This window comes from Vombatus ursinus, unplaced genomic scaffold (assembly GCF_900497805.2).
Source record: "Vombatus ursinus unplaced genomic scaffold, bare-nosed wombat genome assembly UNPS02014798.1, whole genome shotgun sequence".
NCBI lineage: Eukaryota > Metazoa > Chordata > Mammalia > Diprotodontia > Vombatidae > Vombatus > Vombatus ursinus.
Genome location: NW_020954576.1, coordinates 53,671,613 through 53,696,836, shown reverse-complemented (window position 1 = coordinate 53,696,836; position 25,224 = coordinate 53,671,613). Strand labels below are relative to the sequence as shown.

The following is a 25,224-nucleotide window of genomic DNA, read 5'->3' as shown; positions in this document are numbered from 1 at the left end:
CCGAGTTTAGCAGAGAATGGCACATAGTAGCCACCTAATATAAGTTTATTGGAAGGACTGATTGATCCCAGAGATAGAAGACCATTTGTGCAGGCACAGCAGCTGGAGATGGAATGTCATTTTATGGGGAATAGAGAAGGGCAGTAACATGAAATAATTTTGGAAAGAAAGTGGGCTCCAGTATCAGATTGAAGAATTTGTATTTTACCCCACAGCAGGGGAAGAATCAGATTTGTATTTTAAGAATGTTAATTTGGGGGCAGCTAAGTGACACAGTGGATAGAGCAGGAGCCCTGGAGTCAGAAGCACCTGAGTTCAAATCCAGCCTCAGACACTTGACTCTTACTAGCTGTGACCCTGGGCAAGACCTCGATTGCCTTGCCAAAAACAAAAAACAAAACCAAGAATGTTAATTTGGTGGCTGCTGGAGGATGGATAGGAAAGGGAGAGACTGGGGTATAGGGGACTGGTCAGGAGGCCTAGTGAGCTAAGATGTATCAAGTCCCAAAACACATCCCTTTGAGCCCCTGTTACAGATAGAATCCTGGGTTGACTGGACAACAGAGTTGGTCCAGGATGGCACTGTTGATATTATTATGACATAGTCCTGCCCTTCCAACTCCCAAATCCTTACCTGTCCTAGGGATGATGACAATGAACCTGCCACTGCTGGCCAGCTGTCGGATGATGGGGAGGTGCTGACAGAGAGCCTGAGTGTCGGGGACGAGGTATGGGGACATCGCTGACTGAGCCTTGGGCTGCTGCAAACTGCCCTCCAGTTGGGACACCTCGAGCTGGTGGGAGAAGGGCAAAAGGCAGTGAATTGGGTGCCCTCCTACCCCTCTTCAGTAGGAAAGGGAGAAGCTGACTATTAGACTGTTCCTCAGGCTGTTTAAGGTTGCCATGGTTCTGAGGAAGCAGAGGGAGGTAAGAAAAAAAGAAAGGAAAAGGCAGAACAAGAAGTAGGAAGGTGAGGACAAAGTAGAGAAACTCAGTGAAATCTATGAAGGGATGGCAAATGAACCGAAAGAAAAGAATGGAAGTTAAGATGGCATAGGGGACTTCTGTATGAGAACTACTCTAATGGGAGAAATGAGGAGGATAGGATTCCTATTTTCCCACCTGCAGCCGAAGTTGAGCCATGTCTCTCATCAGCCGATTCCGCCGGGCCTCTTCCTGGGCCTGTTTATGGAAGAAAAGGAGAGACTAGCTAGATATAAGTAAGGATTAGATTAGGGAAATCTCCTTCCTTAGGAAACAAAATCAGGAGAAATCCCTGGGATCTGAGATAAGCATCAGCTTTGCAATCAAATACCTTTTAACTGTCCCTGTTGGGAAAGGGAAGTACAAGACAGTCTATTTCTAGAATCTAAACCACAGTATCAGTCAGCCAACAACTACGGATCATCTACTATACAAGATACAAAAATTTGGTCTCTGCCCTCAAAAAACTTACAATCTAGTTAGGAAGAGAAGGTGTACACATATAAAAATGTAACTAATTAAACAAGGCAACATTTGGTAAGGACTATATGGGGCAGCATAGGCATTAAGATAAAGAAGGAAGGCATTATGGTAGATTGAAGTGTTGAGAGAAGGCTTCAAGAAGTGAGACTTGGAAAATTTTATCAACTCAGCTGAAAAGGGCAAAAGACTAGGGCAAGGAATATATAAAATGTATTAAAAGAAATCATGCGGCCTATTCTGGCTGCTTTCAGGAGTAGCACAATGGGACCTATGGCTGGTAAAGCAACTAAGGGCCAAAGACTGACCCTGAATAATACCAGGCAAGAGTAGACTGGATCCTGTGAGGAATGGAGAGCCATGGAAGTTTTTGAGCAGGAGAGTAACATGATCAAAGCAACTTTTGAAGAGTAATCTAGCAATGTTTGATCAGGGCAGACTGCAACAACAGAAAGCTGGGGGGGGGGGGAATGACTTGAATAGTCCAGAAGATATTATCTATCCATATTATATGGATTAAAAAGTTTGCTTTTCAGGAAACTTTAGTTTGGGGTATTTTGTGTGAGTGACTAAAAGCAGCTACTTAAACTTTTTTGTTTGTTCTGATGATTAAATTAATAATAAACAATTTTTAAAAAATATTCTAGAAAAGAGGTGATAAGGGCCCAAACTAAGATGGTTGCAGTGAGAATGGAAGGAAAAATGCTGGATGCTAGAAACACACACAGGAGAAACAGGTTAGACCATATGACAACATCCTGTCAACACATACACAAATACCCTCCTCTGAAGTAAAGGTTCTCCTTCCTGTTAGGGTGAGGAAGGGAAGAAGGTGCCAGGTCATGACACAGAAATATTAAAGGGAACACAGAATCCTGGCTGTAGTAACTGATTCAAGGACCACAGGAAAGAACTGTGTATGAAGAGAGTGGTGGAAAGTGGTGACAGAAGCTGGTTTCTTACTTCCCTGGTACCCTTAGAGGAAGAGAGGCAAGCAAAGGTGAGGAGCTGCTGTGGATGGGATGACAGGTCCACAGTTTGTCCATCTGCAATACCTGCTTATCTTTGCCCTCCAATGCCTCCAGGCCAAAGGAGTTCTCCTTCTTCTTCCTGCCAGACCATGCCCAGAATCCCTTCTCTAGGAAGCCTTCCTAAAATTGTTCCTGGGGCAGCTAGGTGGCGCAGTGGATAGAGCACTGGCCCTGGAATCAGGAGGACCTGAGTTCAAATCCGGCCTCAGACACATAACATTCACTAGCTGTGTGACTCTGGGCAAGTCACTTAACCCCACTGCCTAACCAAACAAACAAAAAAAAAGAGAGAGAGAGAGAGAGAAAGAAAAAAAAGAAAAAACATTGTTCCCCGTATCCATTGCCCTCAAATGACCACGCCATGTACCTTTCCCACCTTGCTCTGATACTTCCATCTCTCCCTCTATACGATAGCTATACGTTTGCCAGCTGGACAGTGTTCCCTTGCATATAAGCCTAAGCGGAAGAGCTGAGAAGGACTTCAGGATCCTGAAGGGTGGTCGTGAGGGAGAAGGATCAACACTTACCATCCTGAACTGGGCCTGGGCCTGCTGCAACAGATTCTCTTGCTCAGCCTGAGCAATGCTGATAAAGATGCCAACCTCAGAGTTAAACTGCAGGATGCTGCCTTGCAGATGGGTAATGAAGTGACCAAAGCTACGGATGCAGCAGATTCTTATGACAGACTGGATGGACATTAGGAAAAGGAGAGAAAGAAGAGACATTACAGGAAGGGTGGAGGGGATGGGGGGGAGAGAAGGGGGAAGAGAGAGGCAGACTCAGTCGAATCTCCTCTCTCCGTCTCAGCAAACTCTGCCCACTTTGATCTCTTTCAGGGAATTTTTCTCTTCTATCTTTCTACTCCCAGGTGTGTACAGGTAGGAACCTCAGAGATTCTGAGGAAAGACTAGTGTGGAAGAATATTAAAAACTTTCTTTATAATTCCAAATGAAAATATTAAGTAATAAATTTTTCTTCAGTCTAAAGTTCTTTCCAGACCTACATGAAGAAACTATCTTACACTTCTCATGAAACACTGTCTTCCACTAAAATTCTTTCTCTCAGGCCTAACTTCTTTTAGGCAAAGGTTTGAAAATTGAAAAATAAAAGCTAAAGTCCTAGAAAATGGATTAAAGGCAGTAACCAAATTTAGAATAAGAAATATCTTGGGTTTAGTTAAGATCACTGCCTTCCCCATTCCCCAAAGGGATTAGTTATAGTCTACTTAAGGAGAGCCTCCACCCCCACCTCCACCCCATTCTACATTTCTAGAAGAGCTCCTAATCTCTTGATTATTATTGATCAGAGGGAGGAGATCCTCTAGATTACTAAAGATTAGCTGAGGGAAGACCCCTTAAGGGAGGGATCAATGAGAGATGAGTGGCTTTTCTCTAAATCTGGAACAGAATGTTAACTCAATTTGCATTTTATCAGCTACATTTTCCTTGTCACAGGACTTGCCTTCTCAATGGGTGGGGGAGAGGCAGAAGGGAGGGAGATAATTTGGAACTCAAAATTAAAAAAAAAAAAGGAACCATAAAAAAAGATGCCTATGTAACTTCAAAATATCTAGTGTTAGAGAATTATCCCAGGAGATGAAGAAATTGTCAGTTAGAACTCACTTGGAGTTAGAATGTCAAATTACTACAAATTACTTTTGGCAGATTTGTACCTAAAATGCAGAGTACAAGTATCAATATTTTTTCAACAAGAGGATAACAAAAGTAGCCCAAGAGCAGGTTTACTGAAAGTAGAGAAGATGAGATAGCCAGTAGGGCTCCGATGGTTGAACCCAAGGCTCCATACTCTTCTTTTCACTATAACATGCTCATCTATTTGGGGGTGGAAGACCAGAATGAAAACATGAGCCAGGAGAGCCTGCTCTGCCTAGGACAGAATGGTTCTACCCAGAAGCAAGGGGATAGGTAAAAGAAGTTCCTATACCTTCAAGGTCCTGTGATTTGAGGTGTATGTGACAAACAAATGGGAACCAGGGATAACCTCACCTCCTCCATGGGACTGAGCAACGATCGATCCAGTTCAAAATTGAAGCGTTTATGGGCAGCTCGGAGTGGGGGGAGGTTTCGGAGGGCTGTGTCTTCTGGGAGCAGCAGGGAAGTGGGAAGATCAGGTCGTTCACAGCCCAGAAGGAGATCCTGTACCTCAGGACACAAGACCAGGCCTGGGGAAAAAGAAATATATTAGTACACCCACCTTTAGAGGATAGGGAAAGACCTAGAGAGTGAATCCCTGCTGTCAGGAACTTTCAATCTAAAAAGAGAGAGACTATCACTCCTACTCTCCTAACCCAAGGACGGACATGAAGGAACTACAGAAGCAAAGTATGTGAAGTATGGGTGAAAAAATCATTCTGGAAAGGTTCCTTGGAAGAGGGGATTATGAAGCAGAGATGGGAAGAGAAAAGAGAATAAGATAGGTGGGGTGGATGGTTCATAGGACAGAGGGTAAAACACTGAAAAGAGACAAGTTTTCTTATACTAGGGGGTCAATCCAGACAGCTCCTTTCCAGGTAGCAGAGACAACTGCCTCCCAATCACCACAGCACCAGTCAGTTGTTCTTTCTAGCCCCCGGCTGTCTCTTTTCTTCTCCCCCATGGGAGCTCCAAACTGGATCAGGTTAGCTATCCTGCCCCTACACAGGAGGTAGTGTTTAGGGATGGGAAACCAGAGAGGCTGGGACCACAAATCTTCTGTTGTATACTGTAAAGGGTGGAGGGACGAATCTCATTAACCTCCTTCCTTTTGGGATGAGTGTAAAGTGTAGCTGAAGAGTGAGCAGGGAAAAGGAAGGAGAACAAGTGAGCTAATATTTGGTAAGGGAGGAAAAGGGGCTGACTTACTGGGCTCCTGGAGTTCTCCAGCAGCTGGCAGAAGATTCAGCAACACAGAGAGGCGATTCCATAGGCTTTGGGAGCTCTGCAGGGACAGGAGCAAGGAAAGAGGCTTAGCAGGAGTGAGAAGAAAAACTAATGTAGGGGAGATTTCTATCACCATAGAAAGTAGAATGCATCCACAAAAGAAATGGAAATTAGGCCAATTTCCAAATGTGGGATGATCCAGAATGAAGGAACAAAAGAAGAGGTGGTCTTTCTATTAAAAAAAAAAATTTTTGAACCCCAGGGGCAGCTTGGTGGTGCAGTGGATGGAGTGCTGGGCTTGGAGTTGGGAAGACTCCTTTTCCTGAGTTTAAATCTGGCCTCAGACACTAGCTATGTGACTCTGGTCAAGTCACTCAACCTTGTTTGCCTCAGTTTCCTCATTTGTAAAACACGAATTGGAGAAGAAATGGCAAACCACTCCAGTATCTTTGCCAAGAAAACCCCAAATGGAGTCACAAAGAGTTGGACATGATTGAAGAACGACTGAGCAACAAAAACCCAGGTCCCCATTGTCCTAGAGACAGCTAAATGGTATAATGGATCTAGAGTTGGGGGTTAAAAAAGCTGAATTCAAATCCAGCCTCAGACACTTACTAGTTGTGTGATCCTGTCACTTAGCTTCTGCCTGCCTCAGTGTCTTTAACCATAAAATGGGGATAATAATAGTACTTACCTTCTAGAGTTGTTTGAGGATCAAATGAGATATTTGTAAAGCACTCAGCAATGTCTGGCCCATAGGAGGCATTTAATAAATGCTTGTACATCTGATCTAAAGAAAACAGCAGGTTCTCTCAGAGATATCCCATTCTCCCAATAACCTCAGTGCTTCAAACTGCAGCAGTGTTGGTGACAAGCTTATTAGATGGTAAGACACATCAGAAAATAGGAAGAGAGAATCTCTCTTACATGGGCAAAGAGGTATTCTATTATAAAGGAGGGTATGCATGGGAATGATGAGGTACAAAATTATAGTACAATCCTGGTAATTAGCATACAATCACAGAATTCTAGAGTTAGAAGGGGTCTCAGTAGCTATCTGCCTCCATTTGAAGCCCTTAAGTGAAGGAGAAGCCTTCTACTTTTGGAGAGCTGACATGAGGCCTAATTTTGTTCTTTACAGCTTCCACCCAGTGCTTTTGGTTCTGCCTCCTGGGACCAAACAAGAAACAAGCTTACTCTTACATAGGACAGGACTTCAAATACCTGAAGACAGTCATGTGTCCTGATCCATCTCTTCTCCAGGCTAAGAGTACCCAGTTCCTTCAATTGATCCTCATACGGTTTGACTCAAGACTTTTTATCATCCTGGATATCCTCAAGTTTGTAAGAATAATTATAGCTAGCATCTATCACTTTAAAGTTTGCTATCTCATTTGTACCTCCCAACCACCCAGGGAAGGTGCTATTATTATCACCCCCATTTTGCAAATGAGGAAACTGAGGCAGAGCAATTAATGACCTTTTTAACCTGTGGTGCCTAGAAGTGAACACAAATCCAGATGTGTTCCGACCTACACAGAGTAAGCAGGACTATCGCCTCCTTATTCCTTGAAGTTATTCCTCTCAATGCAGCCCAAGATCAAATTAGCAAATAGCTAATACATCACACTGCTGACTCACACTGAGCTGGCACACATTAAAACCCTCAGCGTTGTTTCAGACAAAATGCTGAATAATCATACCTCTTCACTCCTTAATTAGGGTGGTTTTATTTGAACCTAAGCATAAGATTTTGCAGTTATGCCTACTGAATATAATTTAACAAGATTTAACATTCTGCTCTAGCCTGGCAAGGTAATTTTGGATCATCTCTCATCCACTGTGTTAGTTCTCTTCTCCCAACTTTGTATCACTTGCAAATCTGGTACACATGCCATCTATGCCTTTATCCAAGTTACTGACAAGAACATGAAACAGTACATGGTCAAGCACAGACCTCAGGGGCACTCCACTGGAGACCATTTCTGGCAAACCATAAATGACTACTCTTTGAGCACAGCCATTCAAAAGGTTCTAAATCCAACTAAATAGACCACATCTAGTCATCTTTTCCCAAGAACATACAATATTTTATCAAATACCTCTGACATACTAATTTAGTAATCCAGTCAAAAAAGAAAGTTAGGTTAGTTATAAGCATGACTTGTTCTTGATGAAGCCACATAGGCTCCTTGGAATCACCACTTTTTCTAGATGTTCACTAACCATCTCTTGAATAATTCATTTCAGAATTTCCCCAGGAAACTAAGGAAATCAAAAAATAAGAACAGGCAGTTAGTTTTTTGATGAGGAAATCAAAACTATATAGTCATATGAAAAAATGTTCTAAATCATTATCAATTAGAGAAATGCAATTTAAAACAACTTTGAGATATACTGGCAAAAATTATAGATGCCCTTCAACTGGAGAATGGCTAAACAAGTTGTGGTATACAACTGTGAAGGAATCCTACTGTGCTATAAGAAATGATGAGCTGGTTGATTTTAGAAAAACAAGGAAAGACTTGGACCTACAAAAAGATGCTATCCACCCCCCCAGAAAAAGAACTGGCAAATAAAAATATGTATAGTCTGTTCTTACATATATGTATATGTGGGTACATGAATGTATGTATATAGGCTCCTCGTTTAATTGTAGCCTTCTCTAGAGCGGGGTGGGGAGGGAGGAAAAAAAAAGTACACAGCAGAGAACAAAAGAAAACCTAGAAGGAAGCACAGAAAAGCTGGGTAGCATTGAAAACAGTATGTAGTATTTATTACATAGTTGTTTTTTTAAAATAAACAGTCTGAAATGGAAATTTATGGTTTCATATTGAATCTACTCTTTATGTTCAGCTATATACATGGAAATGTTGTTTTTTTCTCATTTTGTATTTAAGTTTAAAATGAATAAAAAATTTTTTAAAAAGAAACTAAGGTAAGCTCTCAGGCTTACAGGCTGTAGATGCTATTCCTTCTTAAAACTGTTTTAGAACAAACAAACCAGGACAACATATACCCTTCTCCAGTCCACGAGGCTCTTTCCCCATTTTCTACAGTCTTTTTTATATTATGCTGATGGTGACTCAGCAACCATATCCATCACACAATTCATCTGGTACAATTTCCTTATTTATCTTGGTATTAACTTCCCATTAGGCAGTTTTGTTCTGCCATTCCCAAGAGCAGAGGAAAAATGAAGCAAAATGAGAATGAAACAGCTCTATCTTTTCTCCGTGGTTAGTGACCATCATTCCACCTGCCCAAACTGAGGTCTTAACCCTGCTTCAATCTCCTCCCCCACCAGCAAAATATCCCCTCTAACAACTGCCCTTAGTTTTGCTGGCCAGCCTCAATACACCTAGTGCTTTGGCATTTCTGACACTAGTTGTGCAGTGTTGTGCCAATCTCTTGTACTCATCGTTTTTCCCCTCCTTCACTTCCACTTTCTGTACATACTTTCTAAAAGGTGAGATGGTTGGAGAGTTCTCGAGTGCAGCCATGTCAGTCTCCTCTGATAACTTCTCTTCAGTGGAATTGTTTCCCTTTTTATCTTTAAAATTTAATTCTTGAGTTTCCCATCACTGCTGGGCTGGCTTCTACTGAATGTTAGTCCATGGAATTCTACTGAACTTTCCTCTGAAACTGCTGAAAATAGCTCCTGTCAAGCTAAGTCCATGTTAGATCCTGTTCAGGCTTTCTTCCTTCTAAAACAAACTCTGGGAGGCAGTGGTCCTTGCTCACCATCTCCTTCAAGATTCTCATAATTTCCACCTGGTAAGTAAGCAAACAATCTTCCCTATAAAAATTGAATCCAAGGAAGAACTTCCCCTTGTGAGCTTCTCCATTTTAAGGATGAAAGTATAAAGGCTTCTGGCAAAGTTATTGGACTTATAACAGAGAGAGCTTTACCCATCAGGTGCATGGACAATGCAAGTCTCCTATGATTTCTACACTGTGTCCCTCTGCCAAATATGTCTCCAATTCATCGATTTCCTCTTTCTGTTCAGGTGGTCTAGGGCAGGGCTTCTTAAGCTTTTTTCATTCTCGACCCATAGTTGTTTTTTGTTTGTTTGGTTTTTTTTGAGGCAGCTGGGGTTAAATGACTTGCCCAGGGACACAAAGCTAGTAAGTGTCTGGCCTGAGACTGGATTTGAACTCAGGTTCTCCTGACTCCAGGGCCGGTGCTCTATCCACTGCACCACCTAGCTGCCCTGATCCACAGTTTTAAGAAGCACTGGTTAGGGTATACTTCAGTGACAGAAATGGCTTCTGTTAACCTTTATCCAAATGCTCTCTACCATACTTTACCCTTGCTCTTCAGATTTGCTCACATGCCTTCTTAATATACAATGCTTTCTACCTGACCTTTTAGCTATCCTCTTTCTGCTACACACACTGAGAACCACATCTATTTCAGTCATAGATTTTTATGCCACCAAGTCTCAGTGCTAAGTCTACAAGGTAAGATTTTGTTTTATTTTTATTTTTAGGCAATTGGGGTTAAGTGACTTGCCCAGGGTCACAAAGCTAGTAAGTGTGAAGTGTTTGGTCTGAGACCGGATTTGAACTCAGGTCCTCCTGACTGCAGGGCCGGTGCTCTATCCACTGTACCACCTAGCTGCCCCCAAGGTAAGATCTTGATAAGAGCTATGGTTCCTCTTGCTTTTTGCCTAAATTTCAGTCATTTGAAACCACAGAATTTATTTATGATTGGTTTCTTTCTTAGATTCTGTTAACTTCTAAGTGTTTCAACTGCTCTTCTTCTTTCACTGCAGCCTCTCTCTACGGTATTTAGATCGGTGGATCTCTATAAACAGCTTTCTTTTTCCAGACTTTTTAGTTTAGAGCTTTTCTGAACTTTTGATTTCTAAGACACCCAGCAAATATATTCTTACAGGTCTGTTAGGTGCATTGCATCCTCCAGGAGGAGTCTGTCATTCCTCTATTTTAAAGCCGTGGTCCAGCAATCCCAATCTCATTCTCATACACCACCTTTTGGCCAGGCACATCCTAAACGGATTTATCTCTTTTGTATTCCTTGCCTTCAATAACCAGCTATGAAAACATTCTATCTTCGCCCCTACATAGGATCTTCAGTTCCTTGCCCATAACTTTACAATTTTTAGCAGTATTTTTTTAGTTCCTTTCAGGCTTTATCATTTGTGCTCCTAAGAATCACCTAAAGTGACTTGGGAGGTTATCAATAGGTTGAATATGTACCTCAGATCTATTTACTGTTGTTACCAGGTCCCTAAAGAGCTGTGTTGTCACCCCTTCAGCAGGGAATTATCAATCACCATTCCTCTGCTTCTTCCTCCGACTCATACTTGGTGGGGTTCTAATATCGTGAAAAGACAAATACCTGCTTTCTCCTCAGAATATCCAATTCCTTTCTTGTCTCTAAGAGCCTCAGACTTGTTTTGTAGCTCCAAACTTAGCATTTCCTTTCCTTTCTTCCTTTGTGACATTGCTCCACTCTCCAACTTCCTGACATACTCTACCCACATTTTCTCACCTATTCTAGGTTGTAGTGCAGACAACACGGTATAATGGAAAGAACAGTTGTCTTAGAATTAGGATACTCAGGTTCAAGTCCCAGCTTTGATCCTAAATGTCTGATGTGGGGCAAATCACTTCACCTCCCTAAGTCGTAGTCATCTCATTTGTTAAACAGAAATAATAAACACCCATCTCCCTTCGTTGATCTTTATCCAAATGTACTACATCGTGCCTCACAAGGATATTGTGAAGAAAGGACTAATAATGACGTGTTATTTCATTTGACCCTCACCACAGCCCTGTGGTATATGATGGTGCTATACACGTTTTATTGATAAGGACACTGGGGCAGAGAGAAGGTAAGTAACTTGCCCAGGGACAACAAAGTTAGAAGATGTCTGAGGCAGTATTTGAATTTGGATTTTCTTGACTCCATTCTCTTTATGCAATAGGTCCCTAACTCCTGCCTACAATTCTAGTTCTTAGTAGCAGGAAAAAGACTGGAACTGAAATTGGCTACAAGAAATGGGCAAAACTTGTAGCAGAAGAAATTTAAGTCAAGTCTTAGGTAAAACTTTCTGACAGTTGAGGTGGGTAGGACTAGAAGCTGATCTTTGAGCAAGTTGTGGGACTATCTTCTCTAAGGATTTTTTTTTAACTCCTACGGTGACAGGAATAAAGGAAACAGGGGCATATGTGAGATAACCTCTTAGGGCCTTCCATCACAGATCATCCCTCAATTAATTTGTAGACACATCAAAGGAAAGTTCCCAAGTACTGTGTCCTACCCCCCAGCAGAGGTTATGGAGCTAATAGGCAGGTAATTTCTTTTTTTTTGGGGGGGGTGGTAAAGGAGAGGGAGAAGTGAGGCAGACCTGTGCACACATAATGATGAGGTCGGTGTTGGTCCGAAGCCAATCCAGGAAGACTTTCACAGCAGGAAGAAGTCCCTCTGCCATCAAGATGCGAAGTTTCTCCTGAATGCTCCTCTCATTGTGACAGGAGCGTCCACTGGACACACTCTCCTCTGACTCAGACCCATCGTCAGATGCTAGAGTGGAGGAGCGAGGACAAAGAGCTGAGATGAAAGACTTGATGTCTGGCATCTTAAGCCTGCCATCTAGTTTCTTTTAGGTTCAGGCTAATGTGCATGGCTGGCTATTTAGGGTTCCCTCAGGCATTATGGTGAGGTAGAAAAAACTCTGCATTTGGAGTCAGATGACCTGGGTTTGAACCTTGGTCTTGATGCTTACTGTTTGTGTGACCTTGGTTAAAGTCACTTAGCCTCAGTTTTCTCATCAACAAAATGAAGAGGTTAGACCAAAGGACCTCTAAGGTTCTTTCTGGCTCTAAATCTATGATTCTATAATCTCTGAGCTAGAAGGAAGGGCAATCAGGACCCAGCTTTCCTTCAACAATGCTGACATTCAAATAAGTTTCAACATGTCCCACTATATGTCAGTTTTTCTGGTCCCACACCTGCCATATGTAAGATATGTAGGCTTAGGGGCAAGAGTGATGGAAGAGCAAGAGGAAGAAAATGTTTGGGAGCTGGGAGTTCAGAGTTGAGAGTATAAAACTAAGAAATAAAGACCAAGGAAGTAGTATTTCAGATCTCTGGTGGGTAGAATGACTGAATTTGCTGTTACTACAGAAGGAGAAAAGGAATCCAGATTGCACTAAGAACTCCCTGAGAGACAAACTGGGCAACATTAAAGGCTAGGGCAACCTCCCAGAAGAGGATAGAACCTCCCACTGGAATAAGTCCCATTTGGTACAGACTTAGGAACCAGGGCTAGATAATCCCAAGAGACTGAAATACCTGGCTCAGGTTTGTCCAGGTCCCCATTGATGCAGGCCCTGTTACCAGCAGTGGTCCGAGTTTCATTAGAAGGCTGTAGAAGGATGTTACTGAAAGTGGGGGCCAATCGGAAGCAGCGTTTGGTTTGGAACATCTGAGTAGACATGGCTTGCAGGTTACTGGCAATACTGGCCTCATTTGGACCCAATGGGCCATTGGAGGGATCAGAAGCTTCTGGCCTGGACCGAGGCGGGTCTGGGGCCATAGGCCGTGTTCCCTCCTCATCTTCCATGTCCTCCAGGTCTGAGCGTGACTCCTGGCTGTTCATCTCTGAGTCTGTCTCTGCATCAAAAGCTGTACCCCCACCCTCATCACTCTTATCTGAGCCACTGTCTGAACCTTCACTGGCCCGGGCTGAGTCATGGCTTGAATCTGAGTCAAAGCCTTCACTCAGGTCACTGTCATCACCAGCTTTGGGTGGGTGGTGGCGTCTCCGACGAAGGCAAGACAGGCGGGAGAACTTACGACTCTTCTTGGCCTCACTCACTCTTGGTGCTGGGGGAGGAGGCTCCGGTTCTGGCTCCACCTCCTTCTCCAGTGGTTCTTTGGGCTCAAGCTCATCTGTGGGAAGAAGTGATGTGACTGAAAGTGTGGGAGGAGAGCTCAGTAACAGGATAAAGCTTGGGGTCTTTTCCTTCCATCCAATAGCACCTTTTCCTCAGTTCTCCATCCCTGACTACTCAAGAGAATGAGAGAATCTCAGTTAGAAGGGATGCTGCAGGCCACCTAGTCCAACCCATACTTGAACTCCATGTACAGATACAGATAGGTATCTGTATCTATCTATATCTTCTCCCCCCACCCCTTTACGTAATGTCCCCTTCTCTGATGACTTTCCTTAGTCCCTCTCACTATTCCCACACCTGTTGTCCCATCACTCTGGAATGCTGGCACAGGGTTCTCTCCCTCTTCCAGCTCTGCCTGCAGCCGGATATTGACGTGGTTGATAAGATGGGAGAAGAAAGCCAGGGTGAAGGCAATGGCAGCACTGTATTGCTTTGATCCTAAAATTAGAGAGAGGGAAGGGCTTCAGGGGTTGCAATGTAGAATTACCCTTCGGAAGACAAGGGTCTTATCTCTCCTATTCTCATACATATAGCAGCTCAAAGGATGTCTCATCCAATCCTCCCAAATTCCTACCCTATTTTACCAGTTCTATATGCTGAGGTCCCCTCCACCCTGTGACCTCAAAACAACTATACTTTTTGCTCCATCAACTTTTTGCTCTATTAACTTTTTGTGGCCACTGAAATACTCTCCTGCTCTAAGCCTTCGCATAGGTTATTTCTAGCGACCAAGGTCTCTTCATCTTGTCACTCTACTCAGTCCTGTCTCATTTCCCAAACTCTGCCCTACATTACCAGAAAGACTTATTAGCCTGATTATGCCCCATTCCTTCTGTGGGGATGATTTTTTCCTTCTCCCTTAGCGTCCACCACAAAGCTCCATACAGAACAGTGTGAATAGGGCTGCAGAAGGGTTGGAAGCATGGGACTTACTGGCTATGTATCTAGGTGAGAACAAGTTGCTGCAAAGAGGGATTCTATGGAGCCTGGAACCCAACTAGAGGCTTAAAGTGGTAAGAAAGTCTGACAAGATGGTTACCTGCCCTCTTCAAGCTGTGAACACTCATGAGGCAAATGATGACCATACGGAAGATAAGAAGGTCAGGGAGAAAAGAATAACCATTCTCATACTCCTCCTCATCCTCACTAGCCAAGCTGAGGTTGGGTGAAGACGGCAGGTAGAAGAGACAAAGGTTGAAGTCCTCCAGGACTGACTGGCAGAGTGATGTCAACTCCGAGTCCAGGGTACTAGATAGATGCCAGGGAACACAGAGGTGAAAGGCCAATGGTGACAAAGAAAGAGGGAAAAGAGCTTTGTGAATGTGACCCAAAAAGAAGGCTGTGAGGTGATGGCACCCTACACTCTAAAGGACTGCATGAGACTAGGCCATGTCTCATGCCTCCATCCACATGTAAGTGGATACAGGACTACTTTCCAGAGGGCGATCTACCTAAGTAAGAAGGGAATAGACTACTGTGCTCCCCACTAAGAATGAAAGTTAGATACCAAGAAAGAACTTCCTACTTATGAGTAAAGGATCTTAACGTGAGAGGACACTTCCTCACCTTTCTGGCTTGGGGAAGGGGATTTCCCACACTTAGGTAGAATTTAGCAGGAACATCTTGTCCCTTCCAGCTCTCCTCAGTCAGAGAGCCTTCCTGGATAGAGAAAGGGAAATGCAGCTTCTTGCCCAATTTCAGAGTTTACAGACTCTTGCACATACCTGCTCTTGGGTTGCAGAAGACTCTGAAGGTACATGAAGCTCACTAGCAGCCTTTTGATGTCCTTACACCTGAAGTAAGAAGGAACAAACAGCTGTTGCGGAGGGCTCTGGAGTGGTCTCACCTCCACAGAATCCTTCCTTCATTTCACTCACCGCTTCTTGCTGGGAGACAGTTTCCTTGTCTCACATTTCTTCAGCTGGTGGTACATTTTGGCTGCCTTGTCATACAGCCGTTTGAGGTTCCCATAAGCCCCCTCAAAGGACACTTCTGACTGGATGCTGAGAGGGAGAGGCAGAAAGGCATTGTGGCTATAACTTGACTAAGCCAGAGGAGGAAATGAAGTAAAGGACACTTGTTTAAAATTTTGGGAAAAGATACTATTATCATATGGGGGAAGGATCACCAATAACTACAAACTGCACTTAACCTGACCTTACATGTCCAGCCAACTTTAGATCTGGAGACAAGTGCCACGAGGAAAAAGAAAATGCCAAGCCAAAAAATCCACCTCCTTCAAAATATCTTCCGAGATGAATCTGACAAGAATAAATGCCTTACCTTTCTCTTACCTCCCCTGCCTGAAAATAGTAAGACCAAAGCTATTCTCCTCCATCTATGAATTTACTCATTCTTATTCCTAAAACACATTAGCTTTGAACCTATATGTTACTTAAGTTTAGCATATTTTTCATATCTTGGTTTAATGCTGTCATTTTTATTTGGCTCTGTTCATCTTATGGGTCTGTTCGTGAATCTTAGAAAGTAAGCTTCCAGAAGGCAGAAACTCCACTGAGGTACAGATCAGATAATGTACTGTCATATGGCAATGTAATAAATGCAATTTTAATCCTATGAACTAATTTGATTTATGTTGCCTTGACTCCAGTTACAGGATTTTAAGGCTCCTAATGAAGGGATGTGTACACACACACACACACCCCTCCCTCTCTGCAGGAGAAGGGCACTTACCACCTCAGGTAGCAGTACATGGCTTCTACATTGTAATACTTGCTGCCTGCCAGGGTACCCAGCTGATTGAAGGGCATACCTGATAAGGAAGAAATCAAGATAGGCTAAAGCCACAATGCCTTGACCAAGAAATGGGAGACCCAACCAAGCAATTGCTGACAACAGAAGATGAGGTGAGAGAAAGACAACCAAATGCTAAGAGGGAATCTCTTTTTGGTAATTAGTAGTTAAGTCTTGTTTTCTCATCTCTCCTTTCATTCCTGTCCAACTTCAATTTCCCTGCTCCTAGTGACACCGCTTGGGAGTCCTTCACCTTCTACACTGTGCTCTAAGGCATTCCATTCTGCTTCCCATCCTTCCCTGCTACACCAAGAATAAGCAGGCCGCCTTCCTCCAAAGGAGGTACAGCTCCACAAAGCCATCTTTTATTATTTCTTTTACCACCCCAGCCTACTTTTTCTTGTCTGGGCCATCTTTCCTGTTAATTTCCATTCCTTCCATTAGAAGGTTTTTGTCTCTTCTCATTCAATGGCAACAAGCCAAGTGTATCTCTTTTTCCAGAAAATCTTCCTTCAAAGAGTTACAATCATGGATGCTCTGGCTCTTCCCACTATTCTCTCGAATTCCCTTTCACATAAGGAGGGGCAAGAGAGAGACAAACTCAAGCAAGGCAGAGTAAATATCAAGAGGAAAACTTTGTCAACAGAAGATAAAGTTATAGAGATCAAGGGTGAGAAGGGGAAAAAGAAGGTTTGAACAGCTTCCTGATCTATTTTCAATCTCTTCCTTTATGGAACTCAATTTGCAAAGTGTTTATGGTTAGAAATTTTCTCACAAGCAAGATGATGTTGGATCAGGAGAACTAATGGAATGACACTTACCTATCTGGGGAGCCACTGACAAGGCTTGGTAATAGAATCTCTCAGCCAGGTGTTCTGTGTCCACACCAGCTAATTCGTTCTGATATCGGGCTGGGGGAAAATGGTGAAAAAGTTGAAAGTTAACATCGGCTTCTCACTTTCAAAGGAAACTTACCCTCATCTCAGAACCTATTCAGGGGAGGTGCAGCAGGAGATAAAGAAACCTGAGCTGAAATGCAGGCATGCCTTGGGTCCCTAGTATAGTCCCAATACATAGTGACTATCGATTAAGTTGCTCAATACTCTTCCCCCACCTTTGTTAGGATATCCAAAAAAAAGTATGTGTGTATGTGTGCGTGCGTGCGTGTGTGGATGTGTGTGTGTGAGTGAGAGAGTGAGTGTGACAGTGAAAGAGAGAGAGAGAGAAGGGGGTTGGGAAGGGAAGGAGGAAGGGAGGAAGGGAGAGAGGGAGGGAGGGGGCGTGGGGGGAAAGGGGGGCAGAGAGAGAGAGAGAGAGAGAGACAGACAGACAGACAGACAGACCTAATTATTTATACCAATTTGGGAGTGGGAGGTGGTGAGAACTGCAGGAAAGATAATCCAAGCCAATGGATAACCCCCAAAATTTCTACTTGATTTTGGAATATATGGACGGGAGTAAGGGGGGGTAGGGGAGGAGGATAGGAGAGAAAAGCAGTACATTTAATCTTCTTAAATACACTTTGCTTAGGCTCATATTATATAGTTTATATTCCCTAAGTATACACAACACTTGGGTGGGGAGGAAGGGAGCCAAGGATTACACATTTGCAGCAGATAATCCGGAAAATAGGTAACAGCCTTGGCTACCTAATAAATTATTGTCTGGCCTGGAGACAGCAGACAGGGAAATGGACACTCTTGAGAGTAAGGAAGTTCTTACAGAAATCTGCCATTTCTTCTCCGATACAGAGCTAGTATATCTGAGGTTCCATGAAGGATGAGAGTGGGTACCTTATTCCCACACAATAACTCACAGGGACAAGAAATATCAGTGGTAAACTGATAGATATAAAATTAAACTTTCTCTAACCTACCATGGAAAAACTCTAACATCCTGAGAGTTCAAATCTATTCTTTTTTTCCTCATCATTCACTGACCTTTTCTGCATTATTCAAATGGAGTTAGCACACAGGGGGAAGAAGCAGAATCAGAGGTTAAACTCCCATATCACTTAATACACCAGGCATAGAGGCAAAAACTTAAGCAGCTTAGCTCTTAACCCAGGACCTGACTGTTCCCTCTATCCAAAAAAGAAAGATGTAAGGAAAAAAAAAGATGCAGATTCTTACACAAATCTCCCAGATACACCAGACATCGGTGGCAAGCCATCTGAGCCCAGTCCATCTCTTTCCCTGAGGCAGATACTGGTTTCTTACAACCTGAGGGAGAAAAGCCTTTAAGTCTATTTTCTAACATTTCCTCATGTTTTCACCATGCCCTGTAAGTAAGAGCCCTTTCCTAGGCACTGGGGGGTGGGGGAAAGAATAGGAGTATAAGGAAAAGATCTAGAAGAGGGAGGCAGTACTTGTCATTGGAAACTCTCCTAGCTAATGCGTAGGAAGGGACATACCCTTCCTTAGGACAGTGACAGAGAGACAAGCATAGAAAATCCTGCCAGTGCTTTGGACATCAGTATTAAGAGACTAGGACAGAACGAGGCATTCTGAGGAAGTTTCTTGGAAGAGAGGAGGTTGAAATATGGTGGGACGGACGGAGTAAGAAGATGGGGGCAAGGACCAACCTATATGAAGATTTGGAAGTGGGAGGGAGAAAATGGGGAACAGATTTGCCTAGCTGAACCAGAAATTCTAAAAATGAGTTAACATTTGAAAAGTGGGAGGAAGAGAAGACCTAAGGATGAGAAAGGGGAACCCTAATGGAAGAAGGCGTAGGCATCTAAACTAAGGACTTAATATTGGAGGCAAGATATAATATAACCACTGCAGGTTTTGGAGCCAGACAGAACAAGTATCTCATGCTAGAAAAAAATGATCTTGGCTAATGGATAACAGATGAATATGGTCAGGGAGGAGACCACTGACAGGTCCCAGTGACCAGGGGATGATGGTAGCATAATCAACAACTATTCCTTGGGTTACAAGATTTCTCAAATCCTTCCCTTTTATCTTGAGTTGCCTTCATCCTCAATTCAAAGAACTACTGATTTTGGGGAAGGAGCAATCCTTTCCTCCCTCCATCTCCCTTCCCTTGTTCATGAGCCTTCCTGTTTTAGGGAGCCAGACATCTTAGGTTGTGAGCTAGACAAAGAGGACAGGGGAAAAAACTTTAATGGAAGGGAATTGAGCTGAACAAATCAATATCAGAAAATTAATTTTTTGAAGATTAAGTTGGGGAACTAGCTTTTTTTTTTTTAAATCTCTGTTTACAGAAGACTTGTTGAATGGGAAAGAAGAAGGTGTACAATCAGAAATGAATATTATACAAAAGCAAAAGGCATCAATAAGTCTTCTCAGTGTCTTCTGCCCCAGAGAATTCATCTATTAAATGTTCACAAGCCGATAAGCTAGCCATCTGGATTGTCAATCTTTTCTTACCGGGGAAGGCGAGTTGAGCAGGGAAAAGAAGGCCTAGTTCTTTGGAGAGCAAACAGCCAACCTAGGAGGGGGTGAGCGTTATAGTTGCCAGTATACTTGTTGGCAGAATAGAGATTTGTGAGTACTTTGGAAAATGTTTATTAGTAATTTCCAAAGGTTTTCTTAAATGAAACTCTGGAAGATAATTCCCAAAGCCAAAAGGAAAAAAAAAAAAGGCTCTGACCAAAAAAAAGGATTAATATACTTTGTTAAACCCAGAGCTACCCAAAGTCATCCTTTCCTTCCCCCTTTTCTAAGTCAGGCTGCCATCATCCATCCCAAACTAAAGGGGAGTACCTTCCATTCCTTAAGATTTTTACATCTAACACTGTGTTTTTGTTTTGTTTGATACCTCAGAATCGTATTATTTTTAAAAGCCAGTAGAACTTCATCCTCAAGATTTGATACAATTTCTGTAGAGGGAGTGTGACATGCTCTCCTAGCCCACATTCCACCTCCCACTAAAAGACAAGTCCTTGAGACTCACTGACCTATTAGAGGGTCGGTGACATGAGTCCAGTCAATGCAGCACTGCAGTTCAAGCTGGTAGTGGGACTGGATGTAGAGGAGGAGATGCTGGTAGAAGCCAATACCAGCAACCAGGTGTGTCCTGTAGGCACATTCCAAGGTGCTCCGGCTGTGGATGTGCTGGGGGGGCGGGTGGATCAGGGAAGGGGAGGGGCCAGCTAAGCAAAGGGCTCAGGGCACCGCCCCCCACCACCCTGGCCTCTTACATAGGGGGAATATGCCTACAGTTTTAAAGCCCAGGATGAAGTTTACCCTCACGAAAACCAGAACATCTTCCTACCCCCTCCATCTCAGTTCTGTTCTCTAGTACTGGTTACCTTCCTCCCCTAACTTTCTAAATCCAGAATGATACTACTTCCTCTTGATCCCCAACTATGTTTACCACAGCCTCCTTCCCTACCCTCTGGACACTCTTTTCCATTTCCTCTATCCCCCCCTCTTTGGACCTCAACTGGCTCTCCCTCTCCCTACAGGCTGTTCCTCACTGTCTTTCCTCCCCCTGCTCTACCTCTCCTCTTACTTTTTTGTTGGTCTTGATAAGCTGGATAACCTCATAGTACACCTTCCTCCACAGTAGCTCCTCTGCTTTCCTCCCATAATCCACTGGATGCAGGAACATAAGCTTAACACAGAGTTCACGAAGCCTAGAAGAGGCAGGGGTTGGGGAAAGAAAGTTTTCTGAGGTTATCTGAAGAGATGAACTAGCTACAAGGAGACATTTGGTAACACACCTACCACACAGATAACTGTGCCCTCACTTAAGAGACAAAGTCTAAAATGATACTGAGTATCACCATTCCAAAAAACAAACAAACAAAAAAAAGACATGTAAGAATTTCAATAAACTACATCTCTCTTTCCTAACATCTTGTTTTTTTTTCCTGATTTTTCTTTTTCTCTCTTTCTCTCCAGGGTAAAATATAGACAATTCTTCCTCATGATTCAAATGTGGTTCCTATCTCCAATCTATGGGATATGGAGACTGAAGATGAAGCAAGAAAGGAAGACAAACTCTGGGAGCTGTTTCCTCTTTCCTCCCTTCAGAAAAACTAAAAATCTTGGGCAACAAGATGACAGTCATTCTTATTAGGCTATCAGAATACCTTTGAATTTGACATGACTTACTAAGGATAAGAACAGGGTAAATGAGGAGGGATGGAAGGGAAGGAGAATTGGGAACTGTTGTTTGGAGGCTGCCCCAGCTTACTTGTTCCTTAGGCTAATGTTCTCTGGTTTGAACACTTCTTGGTAAGCAGTTTTGTTGCAAAGGATGAGGTCAAGTCGATGCACAGCCTCCACCACTGCCCTGCAAAAAAATACAAGATAGACAAACCCTAAGCCATGAGTATGGGTTGGCATGGGTAAAAGAACCGGGATTAGGAAAACGGGAAAAGGTTAAGGGAGGCACCATTCAAACTGAAGAATCCTTGGAACCTATCCTTTGCAAACTTATCATCTCTTAGCCACAAAGAAATGCCATTCTTAGTGTCTTGCTTTGCATTAGAGTAGCAACTCTAAGACTGGTGAGGGGAGAGGACTCAGAAGTTGACATTATACTAACGAGCAGACCAGCTCTAGCCTCAACTACTTTGTCTTTGGGTTGTGGAGGGGCCATAGCCATAGTCTTTACTGTTCTCCTATGTCCTTTGTAGGGCAAAGACCAACCCTGCCAAGACTCCTAAGCAGACCAAGTTCTACTCCCCTGCCTGGGGTTGGGGCAGGCACTTCTGCCTCACTGTCAGTGGCCTGGCACCTAGATAGCTATTCTGGTGCCAGCAGGGTAGCTGCCAGCACCTGGCTAAACGGTTATCAAGACCTTTTAACAGGCAATCCAAGAGGTACCCAATATCGAGGAAAAGGACAGGCAAACTTCTGGCAGCAGGATTAGGCACCTCATCCTGTATTAGTAATTGTTTCCAGAGGGTCCCAACTACTAACTCTTTAGTCAGGATGTTTTATTCTAATGTGCTATCTCCTCTCTGGGTTTTCATGACATGCTCTTATTTGGCTTTCCCAGTTATATGACCACTTCCCCTCCACGGGATTTTCATCCACGTTACAACTAACACCCACCCACTAACTGACTGTATCCTGTGGCACTTTCCTGGGCCCTTTTCTCTTTCTCTCCATACTCTCTCATTTGATGATCGCATCAACTCCATGGAGGCTCAATTATCATTTCTATGCAGATGACTCTCAGATCTATATATCCAGTCCCAGTCTCTCTCTCCTAGATCACCAATGGGCCCCTGGTGTCCCACTTCATGGAATCTCAAACTCAGTATGTTCAAAACTGAACCCACTGTTGTTGCTCCCAAAGCCACTGCTCTTCCAAACTTCCTTATTATTGTTGTGGTCGCCACCATCCTACCAGGCACCCATGTTTGCAAGGTTGGTGTCATTCTCAATTCCTCATACTCTACATATAATCCATTAATTGCCAAATCTTGTGATTTCTCTTGCCACAACATGTACTGGATATGTCCTCTTCACTACAGTCACTACTCAAGTTTAGGCCCTCAAAAACTCTTGCCTGGATTATTGCAATGACCCCCTAAATAATTTCTCTCCCTCCAGTCTCCCCTTAGTCTAATCCATTTTCTACACAGCTGCCAAAGTGATTTTTCTAAGGTGACAATCTGATCAAATCACCCCACTATTCAATAACCTTCACCAACCCCTTATTGCCTCTAAGATAAAATATAAAATCCTTTCAGGCATTTAAAACACTCTGTCCCTTCCCATCTTTTCAGTCTTTTTACACGTTACTTTCTTCACAGATTCTAAGGTCTAGCCAGACTGGCCTATTCCTGTTCCTGACACATACTACATCTCCATCTCTGTGACTCTGCACTGGCTGTTTCCCACCTCTGGAATGCTCTCCTTTCTCACTTTTACCTCTCAGAATCTCAGGTTTCTGTCAAGACTCAGCTCAAACCTTTTGAAGGAAGCCTTTCCTGGTTCTCCCCAGCAGCCAGTACCTTCCTCTTTAAGCTTACCTATCTCTCCTTCGCATGTATGTTATCTTCTATATATTTACTTATGTTGTTCCCACATTAGAATCTAAGATTCCTGAGAGCAGTTTGTTTTGTCTTTGCATCCTCAGGGCACATTGCATTGCCAGGCACAAAGTAAGCACTTTAAAAGAGAGAGAGAGAGAGAGAGAGAGAGAGTGTGTGTGTGTGTGTGTGTGTGTGTGTGTGTGTGTGTGTGTGTGTGTGTGTGTGAAGAAAAGAATCCCTTACCATGGTACCCCTATGACTTCCAATATCCCTTTCTCTGCTTACTCATTCACTCACAGAGGGGTTGGGGTAGCTCCTTTCCTTACCTCCAAAGAAATTAAGGGTCAGAGATACAGGTCCTACACTTATACATGGAATCCTTTCTCTACATACAGAATTCAAAGACACCTTATCCTCAGTTCTCTTCTGTCAAATGCCTTTGCTACATATAAATAACAATGACAGGTGACCGGATGCCTCAAATCTCATGCTTGAAGGCATGCACAGGGATAGAATTCCAACATCTATATATGCATGCGCCAACACACCAGTTTACACACTTCATAGTGTTAGTTTTTAGAAGGGACTAGATTCTGAGATCATTCAGAAGAGGGTCAGAACAACTACCAGGTGCAGATTAGAGAGAAATCTCGCCCAGTGCCTGCTGCTTGTGTGACAAGCAGCACTGACACCCAGCAGCACAGAAGAGACACACGTGCCACCATCAGCTTGCTCTTCATGCACCCTGAGACGGCTGAGGGGCAGCTCAAGGTGGGAGCCTTCAGGCTGCTGGATTTGATCACTGGACTATTTTTGGAGCAGCTTGTATCTCCCCATGCCCTCTGGCTGGCACAGCTGAAACAGGCACAATGCCCACTTGCTGAAGAAGACACAACAAGCCTTGACTCTTTCCCTGCTGGGATGTAGTTGAGGATATGAGGAGTTGCCTTCCCCTGTCCTGAGTCTCCAAGCCACAGCTAAATGCAAAGAGCAACCCTAGTTCAGGAATGGAAAGCTTAAATGCAGCATATCCCATGATCCCAGAGGGGACCCACTTATGGGGTGAAAGGTCCAGCCAACCTCCCCTCTCCATCTCCCCAGTACCACTGAGTGGGGAGGCCATCCTGCTCCCAGCAAAGGACTAAAGTCATGACCCACGAGGTGTGGCACTTCATAAATCAGAGACTAGGCATAAAGTATGTGGAATCAGCCACAAGGCTGACAGAATAAGGACCCAGGAGTCTCCAGGTACCCCTACAGCACACCCATCAATCACTTCTTATACCTCTCTAAAGTCCATGTTCAATATAGGACAGCCTTTCAGTTCCCAGACCCACCCTGTGCGCCCTACTTCCACAATCCCTCCCCACTGGGTCCCCTCAGCTCACCCTTCCCTTTTCCTGAGTTTTCTCTTGCAGGTTGAAGGCCGCCCCCTCCACCCCCACCCCCGCCCCTTCCTTCCCACCAAAGGATCTCACTGGCACCAACATTCAAGCCCTATTTTTATCTTCTAACTCCAACACCTCCGGGGGAATCAGTCCCAACCCAGAGGCCACCCCAGATTTCCTCCACGTGTCCAACCCACTTCCCACCCCAACTCCAACTCTCAGACCCTAACCCAGAGCTCGAAAGTCCCGCCCCTCCCAGCCCCCTCCAAAATTCTACCCTCCCCTCCTCTTCTCCATTTGTCCCCTTGCTGCCCCCCCCCCCCCCCCGCGTCCCCCCCCCCCCCCCCGCCTTTTACCCCCCCCCCCCCCTCCCCCCCCTTGTCCCCCCCCCCCCCACCCCAGCAGGTCCTCTCCCGCCCTCACCGGTAAAGCCGCTTAGTATGCAGGACCTTGGCCTCGGGCTCACTGCTCTCCGCTGCGGGTGGGCCCTGGCTCATGGTGCCCGGGGCCCGGGGGCGGCTCCCGGTTACAAGCCCCCGCCACCCGCCGCCACCGCCGCCGTCTCCGGCCGTAGTCGCCGCTGCCACCGTCGCCGGCCCTGCTCGGCCGCCATCGCTGTGAGGCGGCTGCCCGCGACGGCTCCTCCTCCGGCCACCAAGTCTCGCGAGAACAGCACCACTACGCCAGCAACTTCACTGTCGCCAGATCTCGCGAGATCCTGTCTCTTCCGGTGGGCAAGGAATTGCCAATACTAACTCTGGGCAACATGGCCGCTTTTTTAGCTTCTCACTCTTTGCGAAAAACTTTATCGA

General features: G+C 44.2%; 1 protein-coding gene across 2 annotated transcripts in view; it reads right to left on the bottom strand.

Moving 5' to 3' along the window:
* SMG5 (SMG5, nonsense mediated mRNA decay factor) overlaps nucleotides 1-24,948 on the bottom strand; it is a 31,788-nt gene extending 6,840 nt beyond the window's left edge. The window contains exons 1-18 of one of the 2 annotated variants that reach the window (XM_027870868.1): nucleotides 24,836-24,948; nucleotides 21,230-21,328; nucleotides 20,543-20,666; nucleotides 19,986-20,142; nucleotides 18,190-18,279; nucleotides 16,879-16,968; nucleotides 15,998-16,076; nucleotides 15,181-15,306; nucleotides 15,028-15,096; nucleotides 14,343-14,551; nucleotides 13,601-13,741; nucleotides 12,699-13,298; nucleotides 11,752-11,927; nucleotides 5,357-5,432; nucleotides 4,502-4,677; nucleotides 3,023-3,181; nucleotides 1,123-1,182; nucleotides 635-794 (exon numbers count right to left, since the gene is read on the bottom strand). In XM_027870868.1, the coding sequence (XP_027726669.1) occupies nucleotides 635-794; nucleotides 1,123-1,182; nucleotides 3,023-3,181; nucleotides 4,502-4,677; nucleotides 5,357-5,432; nucleotides 11,752-11,927; nucleotides 12,699-13,298; nucleotides 13,601-13,741; nucleotides 14,343-14,551; nucleotides 15,028-15,096; nucleotides 15,181-15,306; nucleotides 15,998-16,076; nucleotides 16,879-16,968; nucleotides 18,190-18,279; nucleotides 19,986-20,142; nucleotides 20,543-20,666; nucleotides 21,230-21,328; nucleotides 24,836-24,909 (2,665 nt within the window). In that variant the 5' untranslated portion in view covers nucleotides 24,910-24,948. Of the gene's footprint in view, nucleotides 1-634; nucleotides 795-1,122; nucleotides 1,183-3,022; nucleotides 3,182-4,501; nucleotides 4,678-5,356; nucleotides 5,433-11,751; nucleotides 11,928-12,698; nucleotides 13,299-13,600; nucleotides 13,742-14,342; nucleotides 14,552-15,027; nucleotides 15,097-15,180; nucleotides 15,307-15,997; nucleotides 16,077-16,878; nucleotides 16,969-18,189; nucleotides 18,280-19,985; nucleotides 20,143-20,542; nucleotides 20,667-21,229; nucleotides 21,329-24,835 lie in introns of those variants that run through there. The other variant, XM_027870869.1, reaches the window with a different exon arrangement.
* Nucleotides 24,949-25,224: the final 276 nt, after the last annotated feature.